We start from the raw sequence: 20,615 nt of genomic DNA, 5'->3' as shown, positions 1-20,615 counted from the left end.
ATGGAATCATTTCTGACAACTGGAGAGACTTTTGTTCTGTAGTTTCAGAGTTCTTCTTGTCTTTCAGCAGATGCCGGTCTGCAGGAGGTCCTAGATGAACACAAGACCAGTCTGAGGAGCAGATGTGAACATGTGACTGAAGGAACTGATGAACCAGGAAGTAGAACCCCCCTCAACAGGATCTACACGGAGCTCTTCATCACAGAGGGACTGAGTGAAGAGGTTGATACCCGACATGAGGTGAGGCAGCTGGAGACAGCTTCCAGGAGGAAGAGCCGCCATGACGCTCCAATCAGGTGCCAGGACATCTTTAAAGCCTTACCTGGCCAACGTGGAGCCATCAGAGTGGTTCTGACCAACGGCGTCGCTGGCGCTGGGAAAACCTTCTCGGTTCAGAAGTTCTCTCTGGACTGGGCCGAGGGCTGGGAGAACCAAGACGTCACCGTGGTGATTCTGCTCTCGTTCAGGGAGCTGCACCTGATCGGAGATGAGCAGCTCAGTCTTCTCAGGCTGATCCGGGTTTTCCATCCATCGTTCCAGAAGCTCACAGCAGAGCAGCTGGCTGCCGGGAAACCGTTGTTCATCTTTGACGGCCTGGATGAAAGCAGACGTTCCCTGGACTTCAACAACGGTCCGGTGGTGTCTGACGTCACACAGAGCTCATCGGTCAACGTGCTGCTGACCAACCTCATCCAGGGGAACCTGCTTCCCTCAGCTCTCATCTGGATCACTTCCAGACCTGCAGCAGCCAATCAGATCCCTCACAAACACGTGGACAGGCTGACAGAAGTACGAGGCTTCACCGACGGCCAGAAGGAGGAATACTTCAGGAGGAGGTTCGGGGATGAAGAGCGGTCCAGCAGCATCGTCTCCCACATGAAGACATCCAGAACCCTCCACATCATGTGTCAACTCCCGGTCTTCTGCTGGATCACTGCTACAGTTCTGGACCACATGTTGACCACAGAGCAGAGAGGAGAGCTGCCCAAGACCCTGACTGACATGTTCTCCCACTTCCTGCTGGTCCAGACCAAGAGGAAGAGGAACAAGTACCAGGAGGGACGTGAGACGAGTCCACAGGAGCTGACGGAGGCCGACAGGGACCTTCTCCTGAAGCTGGGGAGGCTGGCGTTTCAACATCTGGAGAAAGGAAACATCATGTTCTACCAAGAAGACCTGGAGCAGTGTGGTCTTGATGTCCCAGAGGCCTCGGTGTACTCAGGAGTTTGTACCCAGATCTTCAGGAGAGAGTGTGAGGTCTTCCAGAAACCCGTCTACTGCTTTGTTCATCTGAGCATCCAGGAGTTCCTGGCTGCAGTCTACGTGCTCCACTGTTGGTCCACCAGGAACATGGATGTGCTGAAGAACTTCCTGGGAGAAGACTACAGTTACTCATCTCTGGATGACTTCCTGAACAGAGTCATGGAGAAATCCCTGGAGAGTAAAAATGGCCACCTGGACCTGTTTGTCCGCTTCCTTCATGGTCTTTCTGTGGAGTCCAACCAGAGACTGTTAGGAGTTCTGCTGAACCAGACGGAGAACGATCCAGGAACCATCCAGAGAGTCATCAACAACCTGAAGGAGATGAGCACTGACAGAATGTCTCCTGACAGAAGCATCAACATGTTCCAGTGTCTGGTGGAGATGAACGACCTCTCAGTTCATCAGCAGATCCAAGAGTTCCTGAAGTCAGAGAACAGATCAGAGCAGGAACTCTCTGGGATCCAGTGTTCAGCTCTGGCCTACATGCTGCAGATGTCGGAGGAGGTTCTGGATGAGTTGGACATGAGCAAGTACAAGACAACAACACCATGGGGTGGACGGAGACTGATTCCAGCTGTGAGGAACTGCAGAAAGGCTCGGTGAGTCCAGATGGATCAATAACACCATCAGTTAGCAGTTCACTTCTTCAAATCTGGGTTTGATCTTGAAAATGAAAACTTTTGAAGTCGGATGTGTTTGTTTTATTCTGGTTCATCTCAAGTCACGTCAACCAGAGGTTCATGTTTCAAACACTTGATCTAGTTGATGTTTCTGCTGCTCAGAGATGAATCTGTGTAACGGAGAAAGATGAAACATCAGAACCACCGGGGAGTTTTGTTGGTGTGAACTTACTGACAGTTTTACAGAGAACTCATCACATCAGACATTTTCATTGAGATTATTGAAGAATTGGGGTGTAACGATACACTAATCTCACGATACGGTACGATACACCATATTGAGGTCACGATAACGATACAGTACGATATTATAGCAGTATTTTTAAAAACCTTGAATGAGGAACATATGACTGGAAAAAATGGTCTTTTATTTGAAAGACACACAATACAAAACAATGCTGTACGTTTGCACTATTGTTACAGTTTGTAATGCTTTATAACTGTTTAAGTTTTAAAGAGAAAGCCAGGCCAACCATTTTCCACAAACTGAACTAAAAGTAAATGTCAGGTTTGCATTATGCATCTTCAGTTTCATACAAGTACAAATATTTAGACACAAACTGAAAAGTTTCTCATGTATGACTTGACTTTTTTCTTTTCCAGAAATGTAACAACTAAAATTAAATAAATAAATAAAGGTAAATAAATAAACTATGAAAAGTCCCACATGACAGTTATTGATCTTGTACCAGAGCTCAGAGCTTCACCTGCTCCAGCCTGAGGCCGTAAGGTTGAACCCCGGTATCGTTTCATCCTCACACCGTCGGGGACGACACAATCTTTACATCAGAAAAAACATTGATTCATGCTCACCTTATAAGTGTAAGAGGAGATTTATTTTTGTTAAGAAGGTTATTTCATTATTTTATAAATATATTCTTTATATTCTGATGTAAATCAGGGACTATAATGACACTAGTCAGTTTATCTGTCGTGATTAGTGTGTTTTAGATTGGGCGGAGTGATACGCCACAGTACGGCACTAGGTGCTGTGTTGATGTTCTAAAATCCTACACTGTTGAGGGACATTAAAGTACACTGGAACTCACTGGAACACTGGAACTCAGTTTCCCCGTGTTTATCCTACTCACCACCCCAAAAAGGTTTAATTTAATAAGGTAAGGCTTAACTCTACACCAGCCTTACATCAGTAAAAGTTCAGAGCTCAAATCCCCCAAGAGTCCCGTGATCGGGACCAAAACGGTACTAGTTTCTAGAGCGTAGTCAGATTTTGGTAAAACGGTACTAGTTTCTAGAGCGTAGTCAGATTTTGGTAAAACGGTACTAGTTTCTAGAGCGTAGTCAGATTTTGGTAAAACGGTACTAGTTTCTAGAGCGTAGTCAGATTTTGGTAAAACGGTACTAGTTTCTAGAGCGTAGTCAGATTTTGGTCGGCGGGTCGCGGTCGTCACGTGATCCCGCTGCACCAATAGGATGTTACTAGTAAACACAATAGATTAATATTAATAACCCAATATCAGCTACAGTTTGTCACCTCCACCACACGTATCGTGACGTTTGTGTATCGTGACATTTCGTGGCAGATATATTGTTAGTCCCCTATTGAAGAAGTTTACAAGTTTAAACGGCTCAGAGTTGTAAACCTACAATAGTTTTATGTGGACACAGTTGTACTTGGTACGTGACTTTAATTCTAGTAACTCTGGTTCTGTGATCTCCTGCACCGTCCTGTAACTCCTGTGGGTCAGTCTGGCTTTAAATCAGACTTTATTACAACTGACTTCATGTTTTCTCTCATCACAGATTTGTTGGTTGTGTTCTCTCAGAGACTCACTGTGAAGTTGTTGCGTCCGCTCTGAAGTCCAACCCCTCCCATCTGACACAACTGGACCTGAGTAAGAACCAGCACCTGAAGGATTCAGGAGTGAAGGTTCTGTCTGGTGGACTGGAGAGTCCAAACTGTAGACTGGACACTCTGAGGTCAGTCCACTGGAGATGTTTCCACATTTATCCACTTATCATCCTCCAAACATGGAACTGGCTCTAAAAGTTCTGTCTAAAATAGAATAGAATAGAATATGTAAGGGATAATGCCCGACGAGCTGAACATTATCAGAAATATATGGAGTACGTGGGGAGTACGTTTGCCTCCGCGAAGTCCATATATTTATGATAATGTCACCTGGAAGGACATTATCCACTTATACCACGGTCACTTACCAAAAAACATAAATATTAAATCAGTTATTCCTGCTTTAATGTGCTTTCAGTGTAAATCATCGTTTTATAACAAGCCACAGCGGAGCGGCTGAGCGACTATTTAATCTCTCAACCAGCCGTTGGAAGTTTTTTAACAAGCCATAACTCAGTTTCCTTGGTAACGGGAGATATTCTAGTCCGCTCAGCTCCGCTCAGCTATTTTCTTTTCTCTCCTCTTCTGCATCCCAGTCATCAAAATTGTTATATTCACCAAATAAATTAAAAGAAATGAGAAAATCACTCATGTCTCCATCCTGCGGTAGCCGGCTCTTCTCTGAATCTCCGTTGCCGTGGTTACCACCTGGCAGTTGATCCAGCACAATGATATTAAAGTTATCTGACAATTTGACCAAACTTGTTTTCTAGGTAGCTAGATAATCACTTTTAACCTCCACCTGTCAGCCAATCAGAATCCAGTATTCACACAGACCGTGGTATAAAGTAAAATAAAATAAAATACTAAAGTGATAGAATAGAATAAAATAAAAATAGAAAAGAATGAAATACAAATAGAATAGAATAGAGGTTTATTAGCATTTGCACCAGACGGTACCGGTACATTGGAATTCTTTTGCGTTCTCTCAAAGTCAGGCAAGTCAGAAATACACATAAATAACAAAAGGATAAATAACTATATAACGACAGTCAACATATATTGCAATAACATGTAATACAAATAATGATTGTACATCATCATCATCTTCTTCCGCTTTATCCGTTCCCGGGTCGCGGGGGCAGCAGCCTCAGCAGGGATGCCCAGACTTCCTTCACCCCAGACTCTTCCTCCAGCTCTTCCTCCAGCTCTTCCTCCAGCTCTTCCTCCAGCTCTTCCTCCATCTCTTCCTCCAGTTCTTCCTCCAGCTCTTCCTCCAGTTCTTCCTCCATCTCTTCCTCCAGTTCTTCCTCCAGCTCTTCCTCCAGCTCTTCCTCCATCTCTTCCTCCAGCTCTTCCTCCAGCTCTTCCTCCAGCTCTTCCTCCAGCTCTTCTTCTTCCAGCTCTTCCTCCAGCTCTTCCTCCAGCTCTTCCTCCATCTCTTCCTCCATCTCTTCCTCCAGCTCTTCTTCTTCCAGCTCTTCCTCCAGCTCTTCCTCCAGCTCTTCCTCCATCTCTTCCTCCAGCTCTTCCTCCAGCTCTTCCTCCATCTCTTCCTCCAGCTCTTCCTCCAGCTCTTCCTCCATCTCTTCCTCCAGCTCTTCCTCCAGCTCTTCCTCCATCTCTTCCTCCAGCTCTTCCTCCAGCTCTTCCTCCATCTCTTCCTCCAGCTCTTCCTCCAGCTCTTCCTCCATCTCTTCCTCCAGCTCTTCCTCCAGACACTTCCTCCAGCTCTTCCTCCAGCTCTTCCTCCATCTCTTCCTCCAGTTCTTCCTCCAGCTCTTCCTCCAGCTCTTCCTCCATCTCTTCCTCCAGCTCTTCCTCCAGCTCTTCCTCCAGCTCTTCCTCCAGCTCTTCCTCCATCTCTTCCTCCAGCTCTTCTTCTTCCAGCTCTTCCTCCAGCTCTTCCTCCATCTCTTCCTCCAGCTCTTCCTCCAGCTCTTCTTCCAGCTCTTCCTCCAGCTCTTCCTCCAGTTCTTCCACCAGCTCTTCCTCCAGTTCTTCCTCCATCTCTTCCTCCAGCTCTTCCTCCAGCTCTTCCTCCAGCTCTTCCTCCAGTTCTTCCTCCAGCTCTTCCTCCAGCTCTTCCTCCATCTCTTCCTCCAGTTCTTCCTCCAGCTCTTCCTCCATCTCTTCCTCCAGCTCTTCCTCCAGCTCTTCCTCCAGCTCTTCCTCCAGCTCTTCCTCCATCTCTTCCTCCAGCTCTTCTTCTTCCAGCTCTTCCTCCAGCTCTTCCTCCAGCTCTTCCTCCATCTCTTCCTCCAGCTCTTCCTCCAGCTCTTCCTCCATCTCTTCCTCCAGCTCTTCCTCCAGCTCTTCCTCCATCTCTTCCTCCAGCTCTTCCTCCAGCTCTTCCTCCATCTCTTCCTCCAGCTCTTCCTCCAGCTCTTCCTCCATCTCTTCCTCCAGCTCTTCCTCCAGACACTTCCTCCAGCTCTTCCTCCAGCTCTTCCTCCAGCTCTTCCTCCATCTCTTCCTCCAGTTCTTCCTCCAGCTCTTCCTCCAGCTCTTCCTCCATCTCTTCCTCCAGCTCTTCCTCCAGCTCTTCCTCCAGCTCTTCCTCCAGCTCTTCCTCCATCTCTTCCTCCAGCTCTTCTTCTTCCAGCTCTTCCTCCAGCTCTTCCTCCATCTCTTCCTCCAGCTCTTCCTCCAGCTCTTCTTCCAGCTCTTCCTCCAGCTCTTCCTCCAGTTCTTCCACCAGCTCTTCCTCCAGTTCTTCCTCCATCTCTTCCTCCAGCTCTTCCTCCAGCTCTTCCTCCAGCTCTTCCTCCAGTTCTTCCTCCAGCTCTTCCTCCAGCTCTTCCTCCATCTCTTCCTCCAGTTCTTCCTCCAGCTCTTCCTCCATCTCTTCCTCCAGCTCTTCCTCCAGCTCTTCCTCCAGCTCTTCCTCCAGCTCTTCCTCCATCTCTTCCTCCAGCTCTTCCTCCATCTCTTCCTCCATCTCTTCCCCCAGCTCTTCCTCCAGCTCTTCCTCCAGCTCTTCCCCCATCTCTTCCTCCAGCTCTTCCTCCAGCTCTTCCTCCATCTCTTCCTCCAGCTCTTCCTCCATCTCTTCCCCCAGCTCTTCCTCCAGCTCTTCCCCCATCTCTTCCCCCATCTCTTCCTCCAGCTCTTCCTCCAGCTCTTCCGAGGGGAGTCCGAGGCGTTCCCAGGCCAGCCGAGAGACATAGTCTGTCCAGCGTGTCCTGGGTCTTCCCCGGGGTCTCCTCCCGGTGGGACATGCCTGGAACACCTCCCTAGGGAGGAGGGACATGCCTGGAACACCTCCCTAGGGAGGCGTCCAGGAGGCATCCGGTACAGATGCCCAAGCCACCTCAGCTGACTCCTCTCAATGTGAAGGAGCAGCGGCTCGACTCCGAGCTCCTCCCGGGTGACCGAACTCCTCACCCTATCTCTAAGGGAGCGTCCAGCCACCCTGCGGAGGAAACTCATCTCTAAGGGAGGAAACTCATCTCTAAGGGAGCGTCCAGCCGCCCTGCGGAGGAAACTCATCTCTAAGGGAGCGTCCAGCCGCCCTGCGGAGGAAACTCATCTCTAAGGGAGCGTCCAGCCGCCCTGCGGAGGAAACTCATCTCTAAGGGAGCGTCCAGCCACCCTGCGGAGGAAACTCATCTCTAAGGGAGCGTCCAGCCACCCTGCGGAGGAAACTCATCTCTAAGGGAGCGTCCAGCCACCCTGCGTAGGAAACTCATCTCTAAGGGAGCGTCCAGCCGCCCTGCGGAGGAAACTAATCTCTAACGGAGCGTCCAGCCGCCCTGCGGAGGAAACTCATCTCGGCCGCTTGTATCCGCGATCTTGTCCTTTCGGTCACTACCCAAAGTTCATGACGGTAGGTGAGGGTAGGGGGGTAGATTGACCGGTAAATCGAGAGCTTCGCCTTTCGCCTTCCTTCTTCACCACGACGGTCCGGTACATTGACCGCATAACTGCGGATGCTGCACCGATCCGTCTGTCAATCTCCTGCTCCATCGTTCCCTCACTCGTGAACAAGACCCCGAGATACTTGAACTCCTCCACCTGAGGCAGGACTTCTCCACCCACCCGGAGAAGGCACACCACCCTTTCCTGATGGAGAACCATGGCCTCGGTTTTGGAGGTGCTGATTCTCATCCCTGCCGCGTCGCACTCGGCCTCAAACCGCCCCAGCACATGCTGAAGGTCCCGGCCCAATGAAGCCAACAGGACAACATCATCTGCAAAAAGCAGAGATGAAATCCTGAGGTTCCCAAACCGGATCCCCTCCGGCCCCTGCCTGCGCCTAGAAATCCTGTCCATAAAAATTATTGTACATATAATACAAAAGTATATACACCGTATACAATGTCCTTGTATAGCTGAGGACCCTGAGTTGCATCACCGTTAAATACAGGACATTTACCAGGTAGATGAGAGATTTATTGCACATTTTACTTGTGCTTTTGTAAGTATTGTATTGTACGTTGTGAGGGGGTGGAGCTTTCTCCACCAGAGCTGCAGTGTGTTCTGCTGTTCCAGCTGAGGCTTCACTGATCTGAAGGCCCAGGAACCTGGAGCTCTCTATTCTATTATATTATATTCTATTCTATTCTGTTCTGTTCTATTCTATTCTATTCTATTATATTCTATTCTATTCTATTCTATTCTGTTCTGTTCTGTTCTGTTCTAGCAGAAAACTTCAGAATGTTCATTAAAAGGTGAACGTGTCAGAGGAACAACCAGGAACCAACATCATGGATATAATAGAATTTAAAACCTGTTTTATAAAGTCCAGATACCAGTGATGACCCACATGAACCTGATGACTAAGTTGATATTTGAAGAACTTACTTTTTGTTCAGATTGCAGAGTTGCAGGTTGTCAGAGATCAGCTGTTCTTCTCTGGTCTCATCTCTGAAGTCCAACCCCTCCCACCTGAAACATCTGGACCTGAGTCTGAACTACCTGCAGGATTCAGGAGTGAAACATCTGTGTGGTTTCTTGGAGAGTCCAGACTGCAGACTGGAGACTCTGAGGTCAGTTCACAGATTACTAACACTAACTAGAGGTTTACTAACACTAACTAGAGGTATACTAACACTAACTAGAGGTTTACTAAACACTAACTAACTAGAGGTTTACTAACACTAACTAGAGGTTTACTAACACTAACTAGAGGTATACTAACACTAACTAGAGGTTTATGAACACTAACTAGAGGTTTACTAACACTAACTAGAGGTTTACTAACACTAACTAGAGGTTTACTAAACACTAACTAGAGGTTTACTAAACACTAACTAGAGGTTAACTAACACTAACTAGAGGTTTACTAAATACTAACTAACTAGAGGTTTACTGAACACTAACTAGTAGTTTACTAAACACTAACTAGAGGTTTACTAACATTAACTAGTAGTTTACTAACACTAACTAGAGGTTTACTAACACTAACTAGCGGTTTACTAACACTAACTAGATGTTTACTGAACACTAACTAGAGGTTTACTAAACACTAACTAGAGGTTTACTGAACACTAACTAGTAGTTTACTAAACACTAACTAGAGGTTTACTAACATTAACTAGTAGTTTACTAACACTAACTAGAGGTTTACTAACACTAACTAGATGTTTACTGAACACTAACTAGAGGTTTACTAAATACTAACTTACTAGAGGTTTACTAACACTAACTAGAGGTTTACTAACATTAACTAGAAGTTTACTAACACTAACTAGTAGTTTACTAACACTAACTAGAGGTTTACTAACACTAACTAGTAGTTTACTGACACTAACTAGAGGTTTACTAAACACTAACTAGATGTTTACTGAACACTAACTAGAGGTTTACTAACACTAACTAGAGGTTTACTAAACACTAACTAGAGGTTTACTAACACTAACTAGAGGTTTACTAAACACTAACTAGAGGTTTACTAACACTAACTAGAGGTTTACTAAACACTAACTAGAGGTTTACTAGCACTAACTAGAGGTTTACTAAACACTAACTAGAGGTTTATTGAACACTAACTAGAGGTTTACTAACACTAACTAGAGGTTTACTAAACACTAACTAGAGGTTTATTGAACACTAACTAGAGGTTTACTAACACTAACTAGAGGTTTACTAACACTAACTAGAGGTTTATTAACACTAACTAGAGGTTTACTAAACACTAACTAGAGGTTTACTAAACACTAACTAGAGGTTTACTAACACTAACTTGAGGTTTATTAACACTAACTAGAGGTTTACTAAACACTAACTAGATGTTTACTAAACACTAACTAGTAGTTTACAAACACTAACTAGAGGTTTACTAAACACTAACTAGTAGTTTACTAACACTCACTAGTGGTTTACTAAACACTAACTAGAGGTTTACTAAACACTAACTAGAGGTTTACTAACACTAACTAGAGGTTTATTAACACTAACTAGAGGTTTACTAAACACTAACTAGAGGTTTACTAAACACTAACTAGAGGTTTACTAACACTAACTAGAGGTTTATTAACACTAACTAGAGGTTTACTAAACACTAACTAGATGTTTACTAAACACTAACTAGATGTTTACTAAACACTAACTAGATGTTTACTAAACACTAACTAGAGGTTTACTAACACTAACTAGAGGTTTACTAAACACTAACTAGAGGTTTACTAAACACTAACTAGAGGTTTACTAAACACTAACTAGAGGTTTACTAAATACTAACTTACTAGAGGTTTACTAAACACTAACTAGATGTTTACTAAACACTAACTAGAGGTTTACTAAACACTAACTAGAGGTTTACTAGCACTAACTAGAGGTTTACTAACACTAACTAGAGGTTTACTAAACACTAACTAGAGGTTTACTAGCACTAACTAGAGGTTTACTAACACTAACTAGAGGTTTACTAAACACTAACTAGAGGTTTACTAACACTAACTAGAGGTTTACTAACACTAACTAGAGGTTTACTAACACTAACTAGAGGTTTACTAAACACTAACTAGAGGTTTACTAAACACTAACTAGAGGTTTACTAACACTAACTAGAGGTTTATTAACACTAACTAGTGGTTTACTAAACACTAACTAGAGGTTTACTAAATACTAACTTACTAGAGGTTTACTAAACACTAACTAGAGGTTTACTAACACTAACTAGAGTTATCTAAACACTAACTAGAGGTTTACTAACACTAACTAGAGGTTTACTAAACACTAACTAGAGGTTTACTAGCACTAACTAGAGGTTTAATAACACTAACTAGAGGTTTACTAAACACTAACTAGAGGTTTACTAACACTAACTAGAGGTTTACTAACACTAACTAGAGGTTTACTAAACACTAACTAGAGGTTTACTAAACACTAACTAGAGGTTTACTAACACTAACTAGTAGTTTACTAACACTAACTAGAGGTTTACTAAACACTAACTAGAGGTTTACTAAACACTAACTAGAGGTTTACTAACACTAACTAGAGGTTTACTAAACACTAACTAGAGGTTTACTAGCACTAACTAGAGGTTTACTAACACTAACTAGAGGTTTACTAAACACTAACTAGAGGTTTACTAACACTAACTAGAGGTTTACTAACACTAACTAGAGGTTTACTAAACACTAACTAGAGGTTTACTAAACACTAACTAGAGGTTTACTAACACTAACTAGAGGTTTATTAACACTAACTAGTGGTTTACTAAACACTAACTAGAGGTTTACTAAATACTAACTTACTAGAGGTTTACTAAACACTAACTAGAGGTTTACTAACACTAACTAGAGTTATCTAAACACTAACTAGAGGTTTACTAACACTAACTAGAGGTTTACTAAACACTAACTAGAGGTTTATAGTCTAGACGGATTTCAGAAAAAAGGCCTTTTATAAGAAGTAAGGAGCATTTATGGGTACAAGTCGGGAACCGGCCTACCTTACATATTTCAAGGGTGCTGAGTCCAAAAAAACCGGTACCCGAGTGAAATTTTGAGTTTTTGACCTTCTAATTTGCATATTAAAATGGCCGCCAAATTGCCCATCTTGCACAGTTATTGGACCATTTCCTCCTATTTTTTTTGTAAGTAGGCAATCAAGATGAGGAAATTAAGTTTCTAGATCGATAGTCAAGGGTCAAACAAGGATATAGTGGAGGCTCAGTGCCTTCTTTATGTATATATATATATATGCAAAATACCAACTTTTAAGGTGAAATTAAGCATTATTTGTGTAATTTTTTAAGGCCGACATAAATATTAAATAAAAGTTACTCTGAAATTTTCCCTGTTGATATGACATATGATGTACACCATATTATATGATAACAAAGAAAAAAATCCATTGCAAGTTGTCTGGGATTTCATGTTTTTTTTTTTTTTTTTTTTTTTTTTGCAAATTAAGCATTTGTTCTCTAAATTCTCTAAAAACCCAGGTAAATAGGGAAAAATATTCAAAAAGAGACCACCATGAAACGTACCAAGTTGAATATTTAGATCAGTACATAGCATGGTCAGTCCCATCGCTGAGGACCCTTTGCCTGAGGTGAATTAACAGCAAAGAGGATCGTAACAGTTTCACACGCTTTGGTACCTATAGTCACCTCCAGCCACCTATAGCTACCTGCAGCCACCTATAGCTGGCTGCAGCCACCTATAGCCACCTGCAGCCACCTATAGCCACCTACAGCAACCTGCAGCCACCTACAGCAACCTATAGCCACCTACAGCAACCTGCAGCCACCTACAGCAACCTGCAGCCACCTATAGCAACCTATAGCCACCTGCAGCCACCTATAGCAACCTATAGCCACCTGCAGCCACCTATAGCAACCTGCAGCCACCTATAGCAACCTACAGCCACCTGCAGCCACGTATAGCAACCTGCAGCCACCTACAGCCACCTATAGCAACCTGCAGCCACTTATAGTCACCTGCAGCCACCTATAGCCACCTGCAGCCACCTATAGCCACCTGCAGCCACCTACAGCCACCTACAGCAACCTGCAGCCACCTATAGCAACCTATAGCCACCTGCAGCCACCTATAGCAACCTATAGCCACCTGCAGCCACCTATAGCAACCTGCAGCCACCTATAGCAACCTACAGCCACCTGCAGCCACCTATAGCAACCTGCAGCCACCTACAGCCACCTATAGCAACCTGCAGCCACTTATAGTCACCTGCAGCCACCTATAGCCACCTACAGCCACCTATAGCCACCTACAGCAACCTGCAGCCACCTACAGCCACCTACAGCAACCTACAGCAACCTGCAGCCACCTACAGCCACCTATAGCCACCTGCAGCCACCTATAGCCACCTGCAGCCATCTATAGTCACCTATAGCCACCTGCAGCCATCTATAGCCACCTATAGCCACCTGCAGCCACCTATAGTCACCTACAGCCACCTACAGCCACCTGCAGCCACCTGCAGCCACCTATAGTCACCTACAGCCACCTACAGCCACCTGCAGCCACCTGCAGCCATCTATAGCCACCTGCAGCCATCTATAGCCACTTATAGCCACCTGCAGCCACCTATAGCCGCCTGCAGCCACCTACAGCCACCTGCAGCCACCTGCAGCCACCTATAGCCACCTGCAGCCACCTATAGCCACCTGCAGCCATCTATAGCCACTTATAGCCACCTGCAGCCACCTATAGCAACCTGCAGCCATCTATAGCCACCTGCAACCACCTATAGCCACCTGCAGCCACCTACAGCCACCTATAGCCAAAGAAAATATACAGAAACAAGATCTGGTCTGTAGAACTGTTCAAGGGAAGTTTCATGTTTTTTTTCCCTATTCACTTAAATTTTTCGATGTTTGAATTAAGAGCATTATGCTTTGTTTGCATAAAAAAATTTCAGACAACTTGCAATGGTGTTTTTCTTAATTATTATGTAATATGGAATACATCACATATCATATACACACTGGGAACATTTAAGAGTGATATTGACTGAATATTTATGTCGGCCTTAAAAATGACACAAATAATGCTTAATTTCACCTCAAAAGTTGGTATTTTGCATATATATACATAAAAAGGCACTGAGCCTCCACTATATCCTTGCTCTGACCCTAGACTATAGATCTAGACACTTAATTCATCATCTTTGAATGCCTACTTACAAAAAGACTTGGGGAAAATGCTCCAACGACTGAGCAAGACAGGCAGTTTGGCGGCCATTTTGATATGCAAATTAGAAGGTCAAAAACTCACAATTTTGCTCGGGTACCGTTTTTTTTGGATTCAGCACCCTTGAAATATGTAAAGTAGGTCGGTTCCCGACTTGTACCCATAAATGCTCCTTACATTCACTTTTTGGTACATCCCGTCTAGTCTATTACTAGCACTAACTAGAGGTTTACTAACACTAACTAGAGGTTTACTAAACACTAACTAGAGGTTTACTAACACTAACTAGAGGTTTACTAACACTAACTAGAGGTTTACTAAACACTAACTAGAGGTTTACTAAACACTAACTAGAGGTTTACTAACACTAACTAGTAGTTTACTAACACTAACTAGAGGTTTACTAAACACTAACTAGAGGTTTACTAAACACTAACTAGAGGTTTACTAACACTAACTAGAGGTTTACTAACACTAACTAGAGGTTTACTAAACACTAACTAAAGGTTTACTAAACACTAACTAAAGGTGTACTGAACACTAACTAGTGGTTTACTAACACTAACTAGAGGTTTACTAAACACTAACTAGAGTTATCTAAACACTAACTAGTAGTTTACTAACACTAACTAGAGGTTTACTAAACACTAACTAGAGGTTTACTAACACTAACTAGAGGTTTACTAAACACTAACTAGAGGTTTACTAACACTAACTAGTAGTTTACTAACACTAACTAGAGGTTTACTAAACACTAACTAGAGGTTTACTAAACACTAACTAGAGGTTTACTAAACACTAACTAGAGGTTTACTAAACACTAACTAGAGGTTTACTAACACTAACTAGAGGTTTACTAACACTAACTAGAGGTTTACTAAACACTAACTAGAGGTTTACTAACACTAACTAGAGGTTTACTAACACTAACTAGAGGTTTACTAAACACTAACTAGAGGTTTACTAACACTAACTAGAGGTTTACTAACACTAACTAGAGGTTTACTAAACACTAACTAGAGGTTTACTAAACACTAACTAGAGGTTTACTAAACACTAACTAGAGGTTTACTAACACTAACTAGAGGTTTACTAAACACTAACTAAAGGTTTACTAAACACTAACTAAAGGTTTACTGAACACTAACTAGTGGTTTACTAACACTAACTAGAGGTTTACTAACACTAACTAGAGGTTTACTAAACACTAACTAGAGGTTTACTAACACTAACTAGAGGTTTACTAACACTAACTAGAGGTTTACTGAACACTAACTAGAGGTTTACTAAACACTAACTAGAGGTTTACTAAACACTAACTAGAGGTTTACTAACACTAACTAGAGGTTTACTAACACTAACTAGAGGTTTACTAACACTAACTAAAGGTTTACTGAACACTAACTAGTGGTTTACTAACACTAACTAGAGGTTTACTAACACTAACTAGAGGTTTACTAACATTAACTAGTGGTTTACTAACACTAACTAGAGGTTTACTAAACACTAACTAGTAGTTTACTAAACACTAACTAGAGGTTTACTAACACTAACTAGAGGTTTATTAAACACTAACTAGAGGTTTACTAACACTAACTAGAGGTTTATTAAACACTAACTAGAGGTTCACTAAACACTAACTAGTAGTTTACTAAACACTAACTAGAGGTTTACTAACACTAACTAGAGGTTTATTAAACACTAACTAGAGGTTTACTAACATTAACTAGAGGTTTACTAAACACTAACTAGAGGTTTACTAAACACTAACTAGAGGTTTACTAAACACTAACTAGTAGTTTACTAACACTAACTAGAGGTTTACTAAACACTAACTAGAGGTTTACTAGCACTAACTAGAGGTTTACTAACACTAACTAAAGGTTTACTAAACACTAACTAAAGGTTTACTGAACACTAACTAGTGGTTTACTAACACTAACTAGAGGTTTACTAACACTAACTAGAGGTTTACTAACATTAACTAGTGGTTTACTAACACTAACTAGAGGTTTACTAAACACTAACTAGTAGTTTACTAAACACTAACTAGAGGTTTACTAACACTAACTAGAGGTTTATTAAACACTAACTAGAGGTTTACTAACACTAACTAGAGGTTCACTAAACACTAACTAGTAGTTTACTAAACACTAACTAGAGGTTTACTAACACTAACTAGAGGTTTATTAAACACTAACTAGAGGTTTACTAACATTAACTAGAGGTTTACTAAACACTAACTAGAGGTTTACTAAACACTAACTAGAGGTTTACTAAACACTAACTAGTAGTTTACTAACACTAACTAGAGGTTTACTAAACACTAACTAGATGTTTACTAAACACTAACTAGAGGTTTACTAACATTAACTAGAGGTTTACTAAACACTAACTAGTAGTTTACTAAACACTAACTAGAGGTTTACTAACACTAACTAGAGGTTTATTAAACACTAACTAGAGGTTTACTTACACTAACTAGAGGTTCACTAAACACTAACTAGTAGTTTACTAAACACTAACTAGAGGTTTACTAACACTAACTAGAGGTTTATTAAACACTAACTAGAGGTTTACTAACATTAACTAGAGGTTTACTAAACACTAACTAGTAGTTTACTAACACTAACTAGAGGTTTACTAAACACTAACTAGATGTTTACTAAACACTAACTAGAGGTTTACTAACATTAACTAGAGGTTTACTAACACTAACTAGAGGTTTACTAACACTAACTAGTAGTTTACTAACACTAACTAGAGGTTTACTAAACACTAACTAGATGTTTACTAAACACTAACTAGAGGTTTACTAACACTAACTAGAGGTTTATTAAACACTAACTAGAGGTTTATTAACACTAACTAGAGGTTTACTAAACACTAACTAGTAGTTTACTAACACTAACTAGTAGTTTACTAACACTAACTAGAGGTTTACTAAACACTAACTAGAGGTTTACTAAACACTAACTAGAGGTTTACTAACATTAACTAGAGGTTTACTAACATTAACTAGAAGTTTACTAACACTAACTAAAGGTTTACTAAACACTAACTAGTAGTTTACTAACACTAACTAGAGGTTTACTAACACTAACTAGTAGTTTACTAACACTAACTAGAGGTTTACTAAACACTAACTAGATGTTTACTAAACACTAACTAGAGGTTTACTAACATTAACTAGAGGTTTACTAACATTAACTAGAAGTTTACTAACACTAACTAAAGGTTTACTAAACACTAACTAGTAGTTTACTAACACTAACTAGAGGTTTACTAACACTAACTAGTAGTTTACTAACACTAACTAGAGGTTTACTAAACACTAACTAGAGGTTTACTAAACACTAACTAGAGGTTTACTGAACACTAACTAGATGTTTACTAAACACTAACTAGAGGTTTACTAACATTAACTAGAGGTTTACTAACATTAACTAGAAGTTTACTAACACTAACTAGAGGTTTACTAAACACTAACTAGTAGTTTACCAACACTAACTAGTAGTTTACTAACACTAACTAGAGGTTTACTAACACTAACTAGTAGTTTACTGACACTAACTAGAGGTTTACACAATACTAACTTACTAGAGGTTTACTAACACTAACTAGAGGTTTACTAACATTAACTAGAAGTTTACTAACACTAACTAGTAGTTTACTAACACTAACTAGAGGTTTACTAACACTAACTAGTAGTTTACTGACACTAACTAGAGGTTTACTAAACACTAACTAGAGGTTTACTAAACACTAACTAGAGGTTTACTAGCACTAACTAGAGGTTTACTAAACACTAACTAGAGGTTTACTAAACACTAACTAGTAGTTTACCAACACTAACTAGTAGTTTACCAACACTAACTAGAGGTTTACTAGCACTAACTAGAGGTTTACTAAACACTAACTAGAGGTTTACTAGCACTAACTAGAGGTTTACTAGCACTAACTAGAGGTTTACTAGCACTAACTAGAGGTTTACTAAACACTAACTAGAGGTTTACTAACACTAACTAGAGGTTTACTAACACTAACTAGAGGTTTACTAAACACTAACTAGAGGTTTACTAACACTAACTAGTAGTTTACCAACACTAACTAGAGGTTTACTAAACACTAACTAGAGGTTTACTAAACACTAACTAGAGGTTTACTAACACTAACTAGTAGTTTACCAACACTAACTAGAGGTTTACTAAACACTAACTAGTAGTTTACTAACACTAACTAGATGTTTACTAACACTAACTAGTAGTTTACCAACACTAACTAGAGGTTTACTAGCACTAACTAGATGTTTACTAAACACTAACTAGAGGTTTACTAAACACTAACTAGAGGTTTACTAAACACTAACTAGTAGTTTACCAACACTAACTAGAGGTTTACTAGCACTAACTAGAGGTTTACTAAACACTAACTAGAGGTTTACTAGCACTAACTAGAGGTTTACTAACACTAACTAGAGGTTTACTGAACACTAACTAGATGTTTACTGAACACTAACTAGAGGTTTACTAAACACTAACTAGAGGTTTACTAGCACTAACTAGAGGTTTACTAAACACTAACTAGAGGTTTACTAACACTAACTAGAGGTTTACTAACACTAACTAGAGGTTTACTGAACACTAACTAGATGTTTACTGAACACTAACTAGAGGTTTACTAACACTAACTAGTAGTTTACCAACACTAACTAGAGGTTTACTAACACTAACTAGTAGTTTACCAACACTAACTAGGTTTACTAGCACTAACTAGAGGTTTACTAAACACTAACTAGAGGTTAACTAACACTAACTAGTAGTTTACTAAACACTAACTAGAGGTTTACTAAACACTAACTAGTAGTTTACCAACACTAACTAGAGGTTTACTAGCACTAACTAGAGGTTTACTAAACACTAACTAGAGGTTTACTAGCACTAACTAGAGGTTTACTAACACTAACTAGAGGTTTACTGAACACTAACTAGATGTTTACTGAACACTAACTAGAGGTTTACTAAACACTAACTAGAGGTTTACTAGCACTAACTAGAGGTTTACTAAACACTAACTAGAGGTTTACTAACACTAACTAGAGGTTTACTAACACTAACTAGAGGTTTACTGAACACTAACTAGATGTTTACTGAACACTAACTAGAGGTTTACTAACACTAACTAGTAGTTTACCAACACTAACTAGAGGTTTACTAACACTAACTAGTAGTTTACCAACACTAACTAGGTTTACTAGCACTAACTAGAGGTTTACTAAACACTAACTAGAGGTTAACTAACACTAACTAGAGCTTTACTAAACACTAACTAGTAGTTTACTAACACTAACTAGAGGTTAACTAACACTAACTAGAGGTTTACTAAATACTAACTAGAGGTTTAGTAACACTAACTAGAGGTTTAGTAACACTAACTAGAGGTTTACTATGTCATCACCGGCTCTAAGTCATGGCAAAATAGGGGACAAGAGACAGAAGTGAAACAAATAATATTTATTAAGCTTACCGAAAAACAAACAACTGAGGTACCATAACCAACAGAAAAAGCCATATAGACAGGGTCAATTTTCACAAAATCAGAACCCCGAAGGCATTTTGTGAATATTTATAATATACAACATTTCTAGGGGTATTAAGGGGTGCTGAATCCAAATCTGCTGTATATGAAGCTCAAAAATGTCCCAAAATGCCTCAAAATTGAGAAATCCAACATGGCCGCCACTGCCAGGCTGAAATCTATTTTTCAGTATATCTTTTTGACTAAACAAGGTACAAACATGAATTAAAAGTGCTTTTGTAAGTTTTCCTACATGGGCAATTCGATGCCATATTCAGAATTGAGATGTAATGTGAAGATACTGCTTAGATATTACAAAAATAGTTGTTTTTAACTATGAATAATTACTCAATTATTATCATTATTATTAGGCTACTTTTACTTACTTTGTATTTTGTTTTGAGGTAAAATGTATCAAATGTGCTGGAGTGGAACCTTTGCCATCCCCAATATCACCCCACCCCCCAAGCTTAGCTTTTCTCACACTTCTCAGAACGGCTGATCGGAAACATGAGACAGCTAACAGGTAAATTCATGTCCAGTGTATATTTTGATAATGTGACATGTTTTATGTAGTTTAAATAATCGCAGTATATATTTTTAGCATTTTTGATCACTAAAAGAAGCCTAACTAGCTAATGTTAGCTAGCTAGTTGCTGAGATTAGCTAACGTTAGTGGCTAGCTAACATTACTGGCTCAATGAGCTAGCTAAATAAATACATATCGATGTCTTAGACTTTGCATTCGTATTCTAAGAAAACTCACTCTTGTAGGTCTGAATTAGTCAGTTGGCGACAGAAACCATGGCTGAAGCAATAGATTATACCCAAGAAAGCTTAATGTCCTCGGACCCACAGTTATGCATCATTGTTCAGATGGCTGTGTGAAACAGTCTGCTACTACAGTCCGCTCTGTGATTCCTCTTTGGTGCAGGTACTATATTCGTCATTGCCTTGGGGATATTGAGGGTTTCTGACTTGGAGTAAAGATCAATTCCTTCAAGGAGATCACCTTCAGGTGGACCACATTGCCAGGCAGCCACTTGAGTGGCATGGAATGTCCCTTTTCCCTCCAGAGTGTATTCGTTGATGTCAACATTGTCCGCTGAGAAATGAACAAAGCGACCCTATATCAGATTTTGTGGAACAACTGCACCATCATCCCCCATG

At 40.8% G+C, this 20,615-nt stretch overlaps 1 protein-coding gene across 5 annotated transcripts in view; it reads left to right on the top strand.

Annotated features, from left to right (window-relative positions):
* Nucleotides 1-20,615, top strand: part of LOC133423113 (NACHT, LRR and PYD domains-containing protein 14-like) — a 485,953-nt gene that overhangs the window by 17,184 nt on the left and 448,154 nt on the right. For all 5 annotated transcript variants that reach the window (XR_009770796.1, XR_009770798.1, XR_009770797.1 and 2 more), the window contains exons 6-8: nt 68-1,862; nt 3,708-3,884; nt 8,574-8,747. Coding sequence is in view for 2 of the 5 variants with exons in the window: in XM_061713249.1 (XP_061569233.1) it covers nt 68-1,862; nt 3,708-3,884; nt 8,574-8,747 (2,146 nt within the window). In the remaining 3 variants the exon portion in view is untranslated. The remainder of the gene's footprint in view (nt 1-67; nt 1,863-3,707; nt 3,885-8,573; nt 8,748-20,615) is intronic.

This window comes from Cololabis saira, chromosome 22 (genome assembly GCF_033807715.1).
Source record: "Cololabis saira isolate AMF1-May2022 chromosome 22, fColSai1.1, whole genome shotgun sequence".
NCBI classification, from domain to species: domain Eukaryota; kingdom Metazoa; phylum Chordata; class Actinopteri; order Beloniformes; family Belonidae; genus Cololabis; species Cololabis saira.
This window is presented reverse-complemented; position numbering and strand designations above follow the sequence as displayed.